Raw genomic sequence first — 18,085 nt, forward strand, 5'->3', positions numbered from 1 at the left:
TCATAATATAACTTGTTATCAGAAAAACATTTTGGAAATAGCTCTGAAATCGTTGGCGTAAAAAATTCAATCCTAGGCATCGATGCATCAACAAGTCCCGGACAGAGAATGAAGCCGACCCATTTTGGTCGGCGGAGGCTGACACAAAACCTTTGTCTCCGGCAGTGGCGGCTTGACGACTAAGCCGATGTAAATACAATTGTCCATTATTGATGTTATTCGAATGGCAATGAGATTAATTGTTCAACCAATCTTACAATCGAATTTACATTTCATTCAAATATTCGGAACTACATTTTTGCAAAATTATTATAGCAATTTAATACTGATCAATTGTGGGTGAAAAGTTCAAAATGTTGACAAAAAAATACAACGATTATTTATAAGTTTTTCTGATTTTAATCAATATTTTTGATTATTGGCAGCTACATTTGAGTCGAGATGAGTCGACGTATTCGACGGAGTCGACTCGCAAGAACTGGATGACGGCGACTAAAATGGGTGTTGCGACTCGGCGGCTTCATTCTCTGGTCCCAGCTCCGTAATTAACGTTCATTGTATCCACACTGTAGCTATCTTATGCGCTTATATGTCAATCTACTGCATTTGTATGGGGGCCGTTTTGGAGACCAAAGTAATGAATGGGGAAAATAACAGCATATCACATTTGTAAAGCTTGTAACTCGTTTTTTGAACGAGTTAAAACAATATGGAAAAGCAAAAAAAAATGATTATTTTTGTCTTTCGAATAAAAAAACTATTTTAACACAAAAACTAGAGTCGTTTAAATTGAAACAAGTTATGTCACCTACTTTGTATGCTATCGTCAAAAGTTTTTCCTTATCCTACTGTGACATTCCATAACACCAAATATCCATGTTTCCATGCCATCATTTGCCCATGCCAATATATAGTAGCATATCAACTTCAGAGTTATGGTCATGCAATTCAATGAAAGATTTTCATTTTTGTGCTACTGTTCGACACGTTTACAATGCTAAAAGTGTGTAATGTGGTCCAGTGGGAGAACCATCATACATTTATGGCCTGAAACATAAAATAAGTAATGCTTCACAGCAGTCAAGTATAATTTGGAAAAATTAATGTTTTATTCATGACCACCACAAACATAAAGAAGAAAAATAAACGATGCCTATACACGCAAAAAAATAATTCTTTCCTCCCAAACGAAATTTTAGACAAACAAAGTTCGTTTCTCATTTGCTTTTCGCTGTAAGGAAGTGTATTTGGAAGAAAAGTATATACTTTTTGTGATAAACGTTTATTCTTTTCCAGGATGTAAAAACAATTTCATAAAGACTAGCTCAGAAAAAAAACATTATTTTCTTGCTAATTGCATTGTCCCTCACATCTTTCTCACATCCACGAGGATTTTTAGTTCTTAACACCTTTTCCTGTAATACCAACAATGTAGAAGAAATTATACGATTTTATAAATTTTTAAAATTTTTTTTACCTTTCGCCTGGACGGAGAATCGAACCGCGGACCATGCACATTGTAAGCCAACACACTAACCACTGAGCTATGTACCTGTTATGGTCATCAATAGATAAAAATCCATATAAGTTATATTTATATAGCATAGCTTGCGGCGCCCACGAACCGAATAAACAAAGTTTATTTACCGGAAAAAACATTTAGTTTGGCACCGTGGAGCAGTGGTAGCTACGTCCGACTCTCATGCCAAGGGTCGTGGGTTCGATCCCTGCTTCGGCCAAAGTTTTTTTTTTGCTTTTGTTTTTTTTTTTACATATATTCCAGATATATTCGGAAGATTCCGAAAAAATGTTCAACATTACATTGTACTATATTAAATTTTGAACTGTAAAATGTGTCTTATTAAAGACCTAAAGTCAGAAAAGAACAGTGTTTGATATAAACGAAATGGACTGTGTTGTTATTTCAAAAATAACTTTTTTTATTGAAAAAATAAAAATTTTGTAACAAACGAATTTTTTTGGTGATAAAAGTTTAAAATTTTCGAAGCAATTCAAAAAACTCTAACAAAAGAAAAACGTTTTCGGTACACGTTTTCCAAACGTTTTTTTTCTTTGCGTGTAAAACGAGCTCCAAAGTGTTGAATATAAGATTTTCATTATATATCGAACAAGTGGGTGCTTATGTAGGTGAACTGTGTTAGGCTAGTCAATATAGCTTAAGTCAAATGTTGGCAACATTATCCCTTAAGGAGATCTTCCATAATATCTACACAATAATGCTTCTATCGAAGTTTGGAGGTAAATTTGTAATTTACAATGCATGAAAGTTACACATAATCGATGACCAATACAACGATGAATAAGTTCTTTCGAAACGTCCTTGAACAATTCCTAGATATTGGGGCGAAAAGCTTTTTCAACAATTAGGCTTATGTTTGGCCATCATCAATCAAGGAACTCTTTTTAAATGTGCTTTCTTATTCATATGGAAAATAAATTTGGCAATGCATTCTATGGATAAAATGGAGAAAATTACCTGGCATTTTACTTGGGGATATTCGAAATACTTTAACAAAATTTTGGCCATGGTAATTTATTGTTGAACTTTATATGACTAAAAGCCTCTGGGGTTATACAAACAATTCAAAGACATATTATAAGTTTACGGAGTTTGCTGGTATTTATCTTAGGGCTGTTTGGTATTTGGCTTTGAGCAGTATCTTGGGTTGGGATTTTTACTTTTCTTTTAATTTTAAGCATAGAGTAATTTCATTTGTGTTAGAATATAAAAAAATTCAAAGATTTTGTCTTTACTTTAATTATGTTGGTATTGGCCACCACCTTGATACCTTAAAGGTGTAATTCACCTTTAAATTTAGGTTTATTTTATGTTTAATCTTTTCCATAGTTAAAGACAAGCTGGCCTCAGTTCGCTGGAATCGAATCGCCTATCTTCAAGGACATAACACCTTCAATGAAAAGTTTATAAATCAGAATATTACATGAATACAAAGGATACATGATCTTCAGAGAGGGTTTCTTGAAAATCAATTTATATACTGAAAATAACCAGTGAACCCACCAGGAAAGAAAATTAATTTTAGAAAAATTTTTAATATTTTTAGAAAATTTTAACTAAAAAATTTTCACAAAAATAAGTAAATATTTTTCGACAAATTCAAGAAAATTTATTAGACAAAATTAAGTTTTTTCACTTGTTAAAGAAAATTTTGTAGTTTGAAGGAAAAATTGGAGTTTAAAATTGCAAGAATGTCTTTAGAGCCTTACGTACTGCAAGATGGACGCATTTGTAGTAAAAATTACAAATTTAAAGAAATAATTAACTATTTTGTTAGAAATACGAATTTATTAAATCTTTATGCTTTCCCGTTTTTTAGTTAATTTATGTAATGTATGCAAAATATTATTAGAGTAAAGGAAACTTTCTCCAAACATAATAATTCCATGAACTAAAATAAAGTTAAATCGGCTTTAGTGAAATAGAGAGTTCCTTTTTTTGAGTGTATTTAAAAAAGCAATCCACAATTAAATTTACACAGTTTACAAATGAATTTAAATTTAAATATTTCCCATGCGCCACATTCGACCGACGCGAAAAAGCTTTTATAAAATTATTTTCGCCGTAAAAAAGTTATAAAATAAAATGTACATGTAAAACTACAGGTACAAAAAAACAAGCACATGATTTTCCCGACCATGTAATGGGCTCATGTTCTTTCATTAAAAATATCGAACATGTGTGTGGGATTTGAGAACTATGTGACCATGTACTGGACCCATGTTCTTTCATTTAAAAAATCGAACATGTGTGTGGGATTTGAGAACTAGAAAATCCAAAATACATGGTTTTCCCAACAATTACATGTTCTAGATAGGCATTCACAATCGTGTTTTTTCTGTGCACGGATGAAAAAGACTGTTTTTCATATGTTTGGCTATAAACATTATATGTTTGGAACACAAATTTTTAAACACAATATTTTTGAGTGCAAGCATATAATGTTCATAAACTAGCATAACATGTTTGGGACATATATGTTAATATGTTAGAACATATTATGTTTGGGACATAAAATGTTTGTAAATATAATATGCTTGGATGCAAACATATATTAATTTAGAAATAGCCTATAAACATATATGTGTTTAGTAGCTTGGAGCGCTATGTAACAGGGAGCGATATTGAATTAAGTTGGTGGTTGTTGCTTGTTATTACAAAATTAACATTTTATTTTCCCTTGGGCAATTGATCAGCTACTTCTTTGATCCTTACAAACTGTGTGGTCCGCTGTTCGAATCCCCGTCCGGCAAAAGGTAAAATTAAAATAAAAAAAATTGAATAATTTCTTCTACAATGTTTGTATTACAGAAAAAGGTGCTAAGAACTAAAAAATGTCGTGGAAGTGAGAGATGTGGGGGAATATACAATTAGGCAGAAACAAAATTTTGAGCATTCAGGTCGAAAACCTATGTTGTTAGCACCTATATTACCTGTTTATTTTCATAATTCATTATGATTGTAAATATATAAATAAATAAATAAAATTTTGAGCACAATATTGTTTGGGAGAATTTTTTAAGCATATAATATTTTTGGGTGCAAAATGCTTCCAAACATATTATATGCTCACAAAATAACATATTGTTTTTTGGAAGACAACATTATTGAATTTGGATGCAAAAATACAAAATGTTTGGAACTTAGACTACCCAAACATATATTGTTTAGACCAATATGCTTTCAAACATATTATATATTGGAAGAGATCAAACATATAAACGTTTAGGCAATATCCAAAAATGTATATGCTTGAAGCAAAATATGTTTGGGAGTATATGTTACAGAAGCGATTTTTTATGAGGGTGTGCGTGCTAGGACTACATCAAATGCTTATCGATATAAACAAAATTTAAAAATTTTCTTTTGGACCTAAAATACTTCTAAATTTCAAATTTCAGGCAAATCTGGTAAAAATTGATTTGTCTAGATGCCTAATAATTCAAATCGAGAGATCGGTATATATTAGGGCTATACCCAAACATTGCATTCAGCACACTTATTTTTTAACCTAAAATACCTCTAGATTTCCAAGCAAATCGGAGAAAATTTACGGTACCGATATTGTCCATTTTTGTAGTCTGCAGAGTGATTACAATAGACAGACAGACATCGTTATGTCGGCTTAGAATTTTCCCCAGATAAAAACAGTCGAAAATTGATATGTGTTACAAACGGAAGGACAAATTTATTATACATCCATTACCATAAAAAATAAAATAAAATTAAATATTTTTGATTTTCATCAACTACAACCAACAGATATACATTTGTACAGAATTTCCCCATATACCTTTTAAACATAGACCTTATAATACATAGATGATACACTATTCTCTTTAAAAAAATGTATCAGTTCCAAAAATTAATTTTCTGACATTTCGTTTTGATTTTTTCGTAAAGAGTCAGTTCCAAACATTAATTTTCGCGCATTTGCTTTTGTGTTGTTCGTAAAGAGCAATGTAGCTCAAAATTAAATTTCGTATTTTCGCGGTTTTGGTTACAATTTTTTGTTCAAATATGAACTTTTAATATGTTAATTTATTTAAAGGGTGATACGGTCAAAATTTGGTCAATATAAACTTGACGTATTTCTTTCAATTTTGCATTTAAAAAACCTGAACACCCCTCATTTTGAAGGTGTGTGTGTGTAGAATGTTGCTCCTATTTTGATTTTGGAATTCACTTTTCAGTTGTCAAAATGCCGTCCAAGCAAGAAGAGCAGCGTATCAAAATTTTGCTCGCACATCGCTAAAATCCGAGCTACTCGCACGCAAAGCTGGCAAAATCGCTAAAAGTTGTCAAAGCAACTGTTACAAATGTAATTAAAGTGTTTGGGGAACGTTTGTCGACAGCCAGGAAGTCTGGATCGGGGGGAAATCGAAAACCGGAAGCCGCTGAGACGACAAAGAGAGTTGCCGGTAGTTTCAAGCGAAACCCTAACCTCTCTCTCCGAGATGCCGCAAATAAGCTGGGTGTATCGTCTACAACCGTGCATCGAGCCAAAAAACGAGCCGGACTATCGACTTACAAGAAGGTAGTGACTCCAAATCGCGATGATAAACAAAATACGACGGCCAAAGCGCGATCCCGGAGGCTGTACACGACGATGCTGACGAAGTTTGACTGCGTGGTAATGGACGACGAAACCTACGTCAAAGCCGACTACAAGCAGCTTCCGGGACAGGAGTTTTATACGGCAAAAGGAAGGGGAAAGGTAGCAGATATTTTCAAGCACATAAAACTGTCAAAGTTCGCAAAGAAATATCTGGTTTGGCAAGCCATCTGTACCTGTGGCTTGAAAAGCAGCATTTTCATAGCTTCCGGGACTGTCAACCAAGAAATTTACGTGAAAGAGTGTTTGAATAAACGTCTGCTGCCTTTCCTGAAGAAACACGGTTGTTTAGTACTGTTTTGGCCGGATTTGGCATCTTGCCATTACGGTAAAAAGGCCATGGAGTGGTACGCCGCCAACAACGTGCAGGTGGTTCCCAAGGACAAGAACCCTCCCAACACGCCAGAGCTCAGCCCAATTGAGAAATACTGGGCTATTGTCAAGCGGAACCTAAAGAAGACCAAAAAAACAGCAGTTCAAGGCAAACTGGCTTTCTGCGGCGAAGAAGGTGGACAAGGTGGCTGTACAAAATCTGATGACAGGTGTCAAGCGTGAGGCCCGGCAATTCGGATTTGGAAAAGCGAAAGCCTAACTGAATATTTTTCCTGAATTTTATACTAATTGAACTTGAAAAAGAAATTTAATTTGATTTTTTAAATAAACGATTTCACCGATTTACACGCGTTTTCCCTTGACCAAATTTTGAACGTATCACCCTTTATAAATCCCCTGTTGCATCATAAACGTTCTAAAAACGTGTAAAATTGGCAAACTACAAAAAGGAATACGAAAGAGATTGTAAGCGTGCTCTTATTTTTCTCGTTTATTCTTAATCTTCGGAACTGTCAAACATAGTTTGACACCCATGCCTCATCTATGTATTATAAGGTCTATGCTTATAAAATGCTTTGATTTTGCCTAACAAAAAAACCCACTCTTGAGTTTAGAGTTGATTTATTACAAGCGTATTGGCACAAATCATAGATTTACATGTCAGATTGCCTGAGTTTGTGGAATAAGACATCACGTCATCAAATTCTCTCCGGAGATTGAACCACAAATCACCATCATCACAAAGACAAAATGTTGAGGCAAAGATGGTTTAAAGGATGTGGATACTAAACGCAAATGTTTGGTATAGCTTGGGGAATACATTTACAATTGGTGGTTGATTTATTGTGACAAAAAGATAGAAAAGAGTTACAAAATGGCTGGAGTCGAATATACTGCTGTGGGCACAAAATAGTAAGACTTTAAAAAAATTAAAATTATTTATTCTGGCAAATCTATTTAATTTAATTTAGGTTTGCTAAACAGCCACCGTAGTGCAATGGTTAGCATGCCTGCCTTACAGATAAAGGATCGTGGATTCAGTCACAGCTTCAACCGGAATCATTTTTTCTGGGTTGGAATATCCCCTCTCAGTAATGCTGGTACACACAGAAAACAAATTTGTTGTGCCAACCAATTTTTTTGCCAACCAAATTATTTGGTCCCATCTACTATCAGAATATAACCGACAAAATTTGTTAAAGCAACCAATTGTTGTCTGGCCCAACTATACATAAAATGTTTGGATAACTAAAATTTGTGCACATTAGCAGTCTAATTGGCAATCACAACCAATAAGATTTCATTCGTTTGTTAAAGCAACTAACTGTTTTTCGGACAACCAATGCTTCTAAAATTGAAGATACCATCATTTTAGTTTTTATTTAATTTTATTATATACTAATATGTTTTGTATTGATTATTGGAAGATTTTCACGCACAATGAGGCCTGAATGGCTCTAAACCTGCCATCTCGGATTTCATAAAACTTGTTGGGGGTGCGAAATAGGTTTTTTTAATTCTGGAAGAAAAAAATAGAATATATAATTTTATAATTCGTGCTTTAAAGTCCAAGTTGATTTGAGTTGGATTTACCTGTGGCGTTGTTTATTGTAAGATCTTGAGATATTGAGCACTATGATGCCAGCAAGGACCATTGCTTGAAAAGCGGACAAAGTTCTTCATCCACTGCAAACAGATTGTTGGGCAGAATGTTATATAAAATTTTATTATCATTAATTCTTAAATTTGAATTTTATTGTTTTCTATAATTAACCCTGAAGTACCCTGAAGTAATCGGCAGCCAGTATGTCTAACCTAGGTTGGCGATATATATTTGAAATTTAAAAATTAACTTCGCCTTTAAATGTATCCTTAGAGCAAATCGGCGCTTCCCATATCCCCACATAAACTCACTTTTTGACACTACACACAAAAAAAAATCTGATTCAATTACGAAATTAATTGATCCAATTAATTTTTTAATTGAAATGTCTTCAATCTCAGAAATGATAGTATCAATTAAAATATTAATTGAAGGTCAATTAAAAAATTAATTGGTCCAATTAATTTTTTAATTGATAGTATTAATTTTTGTGATTGATTTTTGTTTCAATTAAAAAATTTGTTGTTTCAATTAAATTTTTAATTGAATATATTTTAAAACTCAACTAAAATTTTAATTGGACAATTTTCGTGATTTTTTTCTGTGTACTGTCGAGTAGAAGAGAACTTGTTGTCGCCAAAGAAGAGACGATGAGTTTTTGTCATTATGTTTTGTATCAATACTGTTCATATAACACAATTGCAACATGCTTTCGACATGCTTTCACAATGAGATATATAAACAATATACACTGAAAGATATGCCCAGTTCCGATGATTTTATACTAATGACTTGATTCCGAGCGAAAGAAGGTGACAATTAAAGTAAGGATACTTACACTGAAAAAAATATTTACGTGATATTAAAGATTACGCAACCAAAATTTTAGGATGCACAATTTACAAAATATTAAGGACAAATTTCTTTAAAATAATGACATTTTAATTAAAATAAAGCTTGTAATCTTTGCTTCAACATTTTTTTTTATTAAATTTAGGACAAAAATTTTAGAAATTTGCGTCCCCCCATTAAAGTTGCACGTCTTTGAACTAAGGCAAATTTTCCTTAAAGTAAAGAAACACATTTTTAATTTAAATAAATCGTCCTTAAATTAACTGAAAATTGAATCTTTAGATTAAAGATAAAAACGCTTCAAATATAGGCTAAGACTTATTTTGAGGATTTGAGATCTGTATCCTAATTTTAGTTTTACTGATCCTAGATTTAAAGCGGGATAGGTCGCTAAAAATTTCATTTACTTTAAAGAAGCCACATCTTTGGCTCGGAATCAATACCACAATCCTTAAAAATCCAATAAAACACCTCTTGTGTGAGTGTCCTGCATTTTGTATAAGGCGTAAGCAAATTTTAAGGGCATATAGCTTCAGATTACTGGCGGACCTGGAAAACGTTAACTTAAGCAGTCTGCTAATGTTTTTGGAACAATCTGGTTGGTTCAGCAGAAAAAAATAATCGAGAAGGTTCAGCGGTTAAAACTAGAAGTGCCCATATGTAATAGGTACTTTTAGTTAATGTGGTATCACAATGGACTGAATAGTCTAAGTGAGCTTGAATCTTAATCGGGCTGCCACTTTAACCTAACCTAACCTAACCTAATACCACAATCCTTAAGGGAGATCATAATCTTTGGATTCAAGTAAACTTTTTTTGAGAGTTCTTGCTTCTAGGAAACAATTTTAATTTATTCGTTTTTCTTCATGTGCTATCAAAGTCCTTTGAAAATATGTTAATGAAATTTAAATTTTCAAATTTAGATTGAATTTCAAGTAGAAATTATGCTATGTTTCAAGTAAAAACGTATTTGTGAACCCTTTTTTTGCTTTGTTGTAAATATGCTTTTTTTTGCTTTGTTGCAATATGAATAAACTAACTCGTACGAAAATTGAACTAAATTTTGCTACACATTTTGAAATTTCCCCAAAGCGTTGTTAAAACCAGGAAAATTTAATGCCCTCTTGTACTTTTTAACTACAGTTCACGAAATTACACCCTCTAATAGAAGAAAATATTAACTTAAAGTTAAGAAGAAAATCATTGGCGCCAAATCATGGCCAATTTAACCATACAGTAGTTCATTCTTACTATTTTTGGGAATCGTACGAAAATTTTCATTTGCTCTAGTTCATATTGAACTTATGTGTACGGTCATCGAACTTTATACTCACGTTTAGTTCATAAAATATTTGAGACATAATTTAAAAAAAAACGAACATTTCATTGGGCTGTGGAAAATTTCGCAAAAGGTAATAAAATTTAACTACTAACAAATAATTTTTTTTACAATAAAAATAACTTAAATTTAGCGTTAGTTAACTACGGAAATTTTTTTCTGTATACAATAAGTCAACAAACTTAAAGACCATTTCATTAATTTTAAAGATTTTTTCAGAATTATTAAAGCGACGTCGGTCGTAGTCAAACGAAATTTTCTTTCATGTTTAGATACCCATTTCTATGTCGAATCATTTAACTATAAGGGCAAAATGACTTCATTGAAAAGTTAACGACTTTTGGACGAGTACTACAACTTTATATCATAGATATGCATCTTCTATATTTTAAACACATGAAATCGTTGGTCTCACACAATATTTTTTTCAGTATATGTACAAGTTTTCGACCTACTCTAGTCCATACCAACACAACCAACAGTATTTTGCAGTCGTGTACACTCAAAAAAAAAGTGAACTCTCTATTTCACTAAAGCCAATTTAACATTATTTTAGTTCATAGAATTATTATGCTTGATGAAAGTTTCCTTTACTCTAATAATTTTTCGCGTACGTTAGTTAAATTAACTACAACCGAGGAAAAAAATATACTCAAATGAAGCATAAAGATAAACTAAATTCGTGTCTTCCACAAAATAGTTCAGAATTTCTTTAAATTTGCAAATTTTACTACAAATGCGTTCATCATTAACTTCGTATGTCACTAAAGACATTCTTGCAATTTTGAACTCCAATTTTTTCCTTCAAACTACAAGTTTTTCTTTAACAAATGAAAAAACTTAATTATGTCTAATAAATTTTCTTGAATTTGTCGAAAAATATTTACTTATTTTAATGACATCGGCGTGATGCCAGCGTTTGTAATACTGTTTAGTTAAAAATTTCTAAAAATATTCAAAATTTTCTAAAATTTACCGAAAGTTATCTTCCTGGTGGGTTCACTGTTTTTTCAGTGTATGCAAATATGGAAGTATGCATAGTTGTCTACAAATACAGACATATGTTCCATTTAAGTTATGACGTCAATGTATTTGAACTTTAAAGCTCTTAACGTTCACATAACGAACTGCAAAATTATTTTACTTTTATTATTATTTTTGTTATTGTTTTGTTGTTCTTTCTGTTGTTTGCATTGTTGCAATAGAAAAGCCAACAAAATGCACTACTTTTACTTTCATTTTGCTGTAGTTTAAATGAACAAAACATGTATACATGCTACAGCTATGTATGTATACCCAGTCACATAAAGCATGTACCCTTGTATCATATGATCCGTGTGAGAGTGTATGTATGTGTGTGTGCTATAGGTAAAGTTTTTATACGACGTAATGCGGTGTGAAATACATGAAATATGAAAACTGTCAAATGTCCTATAGAAATGTTGTTCCTTTCCATTATGAACAATAGATGAGGAAAGAGTTTTTTGCAGTCATTTTTTGAGACATTTTGTATGAGAAAAGGTAATTTTTCACTAAGAAAAACCTAAAAGAAAACTTCGTTGAATGGAGGTCAACATGACTTTAATATATCTAAAACAATTCTTCAATATTAATGAAATCGACTTTAAATTCTATGATTTCTTTAAAAACATTTCACAAATAGGAGACGCCTTTCAAGACTTTATTTGAAAGATGATTTTTACTTCAAGTCAATTTGAATACAATTTGCAATTAACAACCCAGCAAAAAAAAAAGCGTCGCAAAAAATGACTGAAAATATTCTTTTTTGGATCCGGAAGTGGTGCAAAATTGGCGCAGAAGCTATGAATTTAACATGGGCTTGTCATAGGACGGATGTTCACCATCAACAGTCGTTGTACTGAATTTGCATCACTGCTTAAGGTGTGATCTTAATTCAATGTTTTGAATGTGAATAAAGAAATTTTGTGATATTTTGCAAAATAAATAATTTTTATAATTTTTTATGATTTTTAATACATTCTGGAACGCTTGAGCTCAAAAATTTTCAAAAATTCACAATTTTTGGATTTTAAATTTGTTTCGACAATTTGAATAATTCTTACTCTGTTTTTAACCAATTTTAAACAAAAAAGTTAAAATTACACATTAAAATATGAAAAAATCGAGTTATAAAAAACAATTAAAGGACTTCCTATGTAGTTATAATAAAGAACATCTTCGAGAGGGCATTTTTGGAAATCCTTTTAAAGTTGTGCCTTTAGAAAAGCTTCCAAATTTTTTAATGGTAAGCGGACTTCAATTTTACGCCATTATAAAATATGAAAACCTCCATATATTAAGATTTGTTCCCGAATATCAAGTAAGCAAAGCCTAAATTTAAGAGTGCATGGCACCTAGAATGAATCCTTAGTATAATACCTCGTTTCTTTGCTTCGGAATTAGGATTTTGTTTTTCCCGGACTTTTTCCATTCCAAAAGAAATATTAACAATCGAAAATCGCTTTATTATTTTTTTTTTTTTTCAAAAAATGCGTCGAAACACTCTGATGTATCTCCAAAACATTCATTTTAACGCATCAACTGCTTCTTCAGGTGTCGGAAAAACGTTGATCTTTTTTTAATTTTTTTACGCACCGGAAATACAAAGAAGTCATTTGGTGCCAAGTCAGGGCTATATGGCGGGTGACACATCAAATCGATTGAGTTGATGTGTGAGAGCTGTGTTGAGAGTATTTGGCTCTTGTCCCTAAATTGGGAAGCTTTCATTCCCAAAAATCCCCAAACCAAATTAAAATTCCTCCACAGAATCCCCAATAAATTTTTGACAAGTTTTTATGAAAAAATAAAGAAATCGGTTCGACTGTAGAAAAGCTTGAGAGCTGCTATAACATCGATATTTCGAAATACAGAACCAGGATAGTGGTGATCGTCTTCCAAATGTTCGAGAAATGAAAATGGGAGTTCGATCACCCTGTATTTATGAACAAAAGTTTAGATCTAAATACTCAAGTAATAAAATTGGGCGGTAGATCAATATAAAGGTGAACCAACTTCATCATTTCTATATTTTTGGTATATATTGTTCAAATTAGTGAGGAACACTGATGGACAGGTAAAAGTGAGAAAAATTTTAAATTAGAGCTTGGGACACAAAATAAAATTATGTGTCCTTTTCTAACCTAAATGTTCCAATCGCATCATATTGTATGCTGTGGAATAACGAGGAGGTTATTAAAATTTTTACGATTAGCGGTGCTCCTTTTTTACAGAACCGATTTCGAAAAAAAATCCCCAAATTTATGGAAATTCCTCACCAAATGCCCAACTCAAGACATTCGTCCCCATCCACGAAAAAATATACCCAATTTGGGGAAAAATACCTAATACTGGCCACAATGTGTGAGAGCTCGCATTGTTGTGGTGAAGAGCGATCTGTATTCGACAGTTGGTTGGTTTTCGGAAGACAATTGGCAAACAAATGGTTGGGTACCACTCACAATATACTGCTCTGCGTTGTTCTAGTGAAATGATATGTTCAGTTTTTTTTTTTTCGAAAAAACAAGCGATGATTTGCTTGGAAGTGCTTCATGCGCGAGCAACCTTTTTTACATTTGGATTATCTTTAGTGCTGTTTACATTTAGACTCATATACGTCAATCCTAACACGACGATGCAATATCAATTGGCGCACATCATCAATGGTTTCCTGCTTTTGCACAACCTTCACGAAATTCGTCTTAGAGTACGACCTCGTTTGAAATCACCGTACCATCGATAAACACTGGTCATTGGCGGAGCTTCATCCATTCACTGTTGTCCCCGAAATTTCAAGAAAATCGGGGAACTTGTCTTCAAGCTTCAAAATGGGAGGTGCCCGCCCCCTCCAATGAAATATCAAAAAATAAAGTTCTTTGTCTAGACGCCACCTTAACCTTCCTTGAAAATTGTTAGCAAATCGGAGAACTTTGGTGCAACTTTCAAAAGATCGGGTATGGAGGAGAGCCCTCTCCCCGTCCAAATATTAAAAATCAGTAAATCGGAGAAGTTTAACTTGTTCACTGTACTTTAAAAACGCCTCCCCATACCCGACAAAATAGCGAAGATAAAGTGGCAGATCTTTGCCTAGACGCCACCCACCCTTTCCTGAAAATTTCAAGCGAATCGGAGAACTTTGGTCCAATTTTCAAAAAATCGTGAGGTTCCCCTTCCTGACCGCCCTCCCTGAAAAGCACCCTCCCTGAAAATGTCAAGTTAATCGGTTCAACTGTTCCGGTTGAGCCGGAACATACAAGCAAGCATAACTCAGAAAATTTGGCCATATTTATCACCCGTCTAATCCTCATTAGTCATCGCCGCCACGGAGGGCTACAAAAACTTTTTTCAGACGGGTTAAAAAAATTGAGGAATTGCTGGATCAAATGTTCAACAGTCAAATAAAAAGATACTATATTAAAAACTTATTCCCAACTTTTGGTTGCTTGCTAAGACATAATACCTAACAGACCATTCTCGCATAATACTTTGTTGCTTACGCCAATATCAGTATGAACTCAAAGAATATCCTAATGTCTTTGGAGTGCATTTTAGACTAACTTCTATATTGCATTGAAAATTCAAATTTCGGAATTGTAAAAAAATGCATTCTGTATTCAAAAATTTAGCATACTGCAGAATTTTGGTGCACACATGCATATATGGATGTCTATATGTGCAAATTTATTTACATATGCAATTATTCAAATAACCATGGGTGAATTATTATTCAAACTAATTTTCATTTTTCTTTTCTTTTTTTGCCTTCACATGCTACAACTCTTTTGAACGGTCGACTCTTCTACTTGAACAACAATGCGTGTAGAATGATTTTGGGAGCATTTCCGATAAGCTCGAAAAATTCATCAGCCACGTCCGCCAACAAAAACGGAAGATGCCGGTTTTGCTTTTTATGCGGTGGATACATCCTGTTCCTGGTTCTTGGTGCTGCCATGTTCTCTGCCATTGAAGCGCCCAAAATTGATGTGATTTCGCAGAGAGTGGAAACATTTCGCAATCAGTTTCTGGAGAAGCACACGTGCTTAAATGGTAAGTGAAATAACATCAAAATACCAAGGTAAGGAGGTTTAAATGAAATTTACAAATGATACCATTTACTTTTATTACGTCGAAAGTCATTCATTATGGTTTCGATGGTAGATCCAAACATATTTGGAGATACAAGATAAACATCCGTTATTGTCATTTTGCATGCATTAGGGAAGGATCATTTATTATATAATAGTCAAAGATAGAGGGTAAGAGACATAAAGCGGTTGGGTAGGAGTATAAAGAAGAAAATTTTAAAATTTTTAAAATTGTAATCCACTTTTTAAGATTTTTCAAATGCGTGAACAAATGATATTTTTAGATTTTAAATATTTTCCACTTCCGATGCAGTTCTTTTGGACAAGTCCACAAACATTTTGATTAAAGCACATCCCGGGATTCCCTATCGACTTTTTCCACTTCCGATGCATTCCTATTGGACAAGTCTTAAAAAGTACCGTTTTTAAAAAGTAGTCCGTTTTATGTGAAAATTAAAGTTTTGGACAATTAAATTTCACAAAAAAGAATAGAAAATCAATTAGAAAGGTAAAAAAATAAAAAAATCATACCGCTGGGATTTGAACCTGTGCCGTTTGACTTTTTCACATCCATGGAAGTTCTTTTGAGAGGGTTTTGCAAATAACGATAATTTTTATTTTTATACCCACCACCATAGAATGGTGACGGGGGTATAATAAGTTTGTCATTCCGTTTGTACACATCGAAATATCGATTTCCGACTATATAAAGTATATATATTCATGATCAGGGAGAAATTCTAAGACGATATAACCATGTCCGTCTGTCTGTCTGTTGTAATCACGCTACAGTATTCAATAATGAAGCAATCATGCTGAAATTTTGCACAAGCTCGTCTTTTGTCTGCAGGCAGGTCAAGTTCGAAGATGGGCTATATCGGTTCAGGTTTTGATATAGTCCCCATATAAACCAACCTTGGGCTTATAGAAATCGTAGTTTTTATCTAATTTGCCTGAAATTTGAAATGTAGAGGTATTTTATGGCCATAAAGAGGTGTGCCGAAAATGGTGAGTATCGGTCCATGTTTTGGTATAGCCCCAAAATATAGACCGATTTCCCGATTTTACTTCTTGGGCTTCTAGGATCCGAAGTTTTAATCCAATTTGCCTGAAATTGGAAATCTGGAGGTATTTTTGGACCATAAAGAGGTGTGCCGAAAAGGTGAGTATCGGTCCATGTTTTGGTATATCCCCCATATAGACCAATCTCCCGATTTTACTTCTTGGACGTATAGAAACTGTAGTTGTTATCCAATTTGCCTGAAATTGGAAATCTGGAAATATTTTATGACAATAAAGAGGTGTGCCGAAAAGGGCGTGTATTGGTTCATGTTTTGGTATATCCCCAATAATGGCCGATCTCCGGATTTTATTTCTTGGGATTATAATAACCGTAGCTTTTATCCAATTTGTATGAAATTCGAAATCTAGAATTATTTTTGGACCCTAAAGAGATACGCCGAAAATTATGAGTATTGGTAAATGTTTTATTATAGAACCCATACAGACCGATCTGCCGATTTTACTTTTGGGTTTGTAGAAACCGTGGTTGTTGGAGGTTGTTTAGGACTATAAATGGGTGTGCAAGGGTTTTTATCCAATTTGCATGAAAATCGAAATCTAGAATTATTTTAGGACCAGAAAAAGGTGTGCCGATAACGGTGAACGATTTCCCGATTTAACTCCTTGAGTTTCTAGAAACTGTAGGTTTTATCCGATTTGCCTGAAATTTCAATTCTTGAGGGTATAGAAGGCGCACGGATCATGAAAATTGCTTGAAACTCAATGTAAAACTTCCAGATTTTACTTCTCGGGTGAAAATCTACAGATTTAAGATTTCAAATCAAGACGTTATTTTATAATTTTATTGCACACTTACAAGAGATGTTAATGATTCCTCTAAAACTCAAACAAAAATGGTTCTTACAAATCCAGAATCTGATATAGTCTTCATAGGTAAAATCTTTAAATTTATCTTCGGGAAGTGTACTGGTTGAACTGCTCTGCTTGATTTGTCCTCAAACCCCCCTGAAATTTCAAAGGAAACCCTAATATTTGATTCATGGTGGTGGGTATTTAAGATTCGGCCTGGCCGAACTTACGGCCGTATATGCTTGTTTTTTATTATTTTTAATGGAAAAAATATAATTATACACAAAAAACATAAATAAAAAAAAACATAAAAAATCATTTTTTAGAAAAATATTTAATAAAAAATTGTCGCTGGTGAGATTTGAACCAGTGTTCTTTATTCTTTCATAATAATAAAGAACATCTCAGGAAGTAGTTAGAATGTCATGCCGATGTCATATTACGATCATACCACAAGTATTTCAATTGACGTTTCCATGCTTTATGCTTAATGGCGTTTGTGGCTGAGTGTACTAAGGCGTTCTGTTATGATGCCAACATACCCAGGTTCAACTCCCAGTAGAAGTTTTTCAATTTTTAAAGATTAGAAAGTAAGAAAATAAAAGTGAAATAAAAAATTTTGAAAAAAAGGTGAAAAAATTTTGTTTTTTAGTTTCTTAAATTTCTTTATTCAAATTAATTTCCAAGGCACAAGTTCTAAGGCAATGCAAAGGATCCGAAAATGGAGAACTTCCGTCCTATGACAAGTCCATGTAAAATTCATTGGAGATGATCCAAGTTTGCACTACTTCCATATCACAAATTGGGGAAGCTCTTTTCATTTGCTGGG

General features: G+C 33.1%; 1 protein-coding gene across 1 annotated transcript in view; it reads left to right on the forward strand.

Moving 5' to 3' along the window:
- The window catches only part of LOC142228366 (potassium channel subfamily K member 1-like), an 81,211-nt gene that overhangs the window by 32,400 nt on the left and 30,726 nt on the right, over positions 1-18,085 (forward strand). The window contains exon 2 of the mRNA XM_075298776.1: positions 15,123-15,346. Within this exon, the coding sequence (XP_075154891.1) occupies positions 15,124-15,346 (223 nt within the window). The 5' untranslated portion in view covers position 15,123. The remainder of the gene's footprint in view (positions 1-15,122; positions 15,347-18,085) is intronic.

Source organism: Haematobia irritans, chromosome 3 (genome assembly GCF_050003625.1).
Source record: "Haematobia irritans isolate KBUSLIRL chromosome 3, ASM5000362v1, whole genome shotgun sequence".
Lineage (NCBI taxonomy): Eukaryota > Metazoa > Arthropoda > Insecta > Diptera > Muscidae > Haematobia > Haematobia irritans.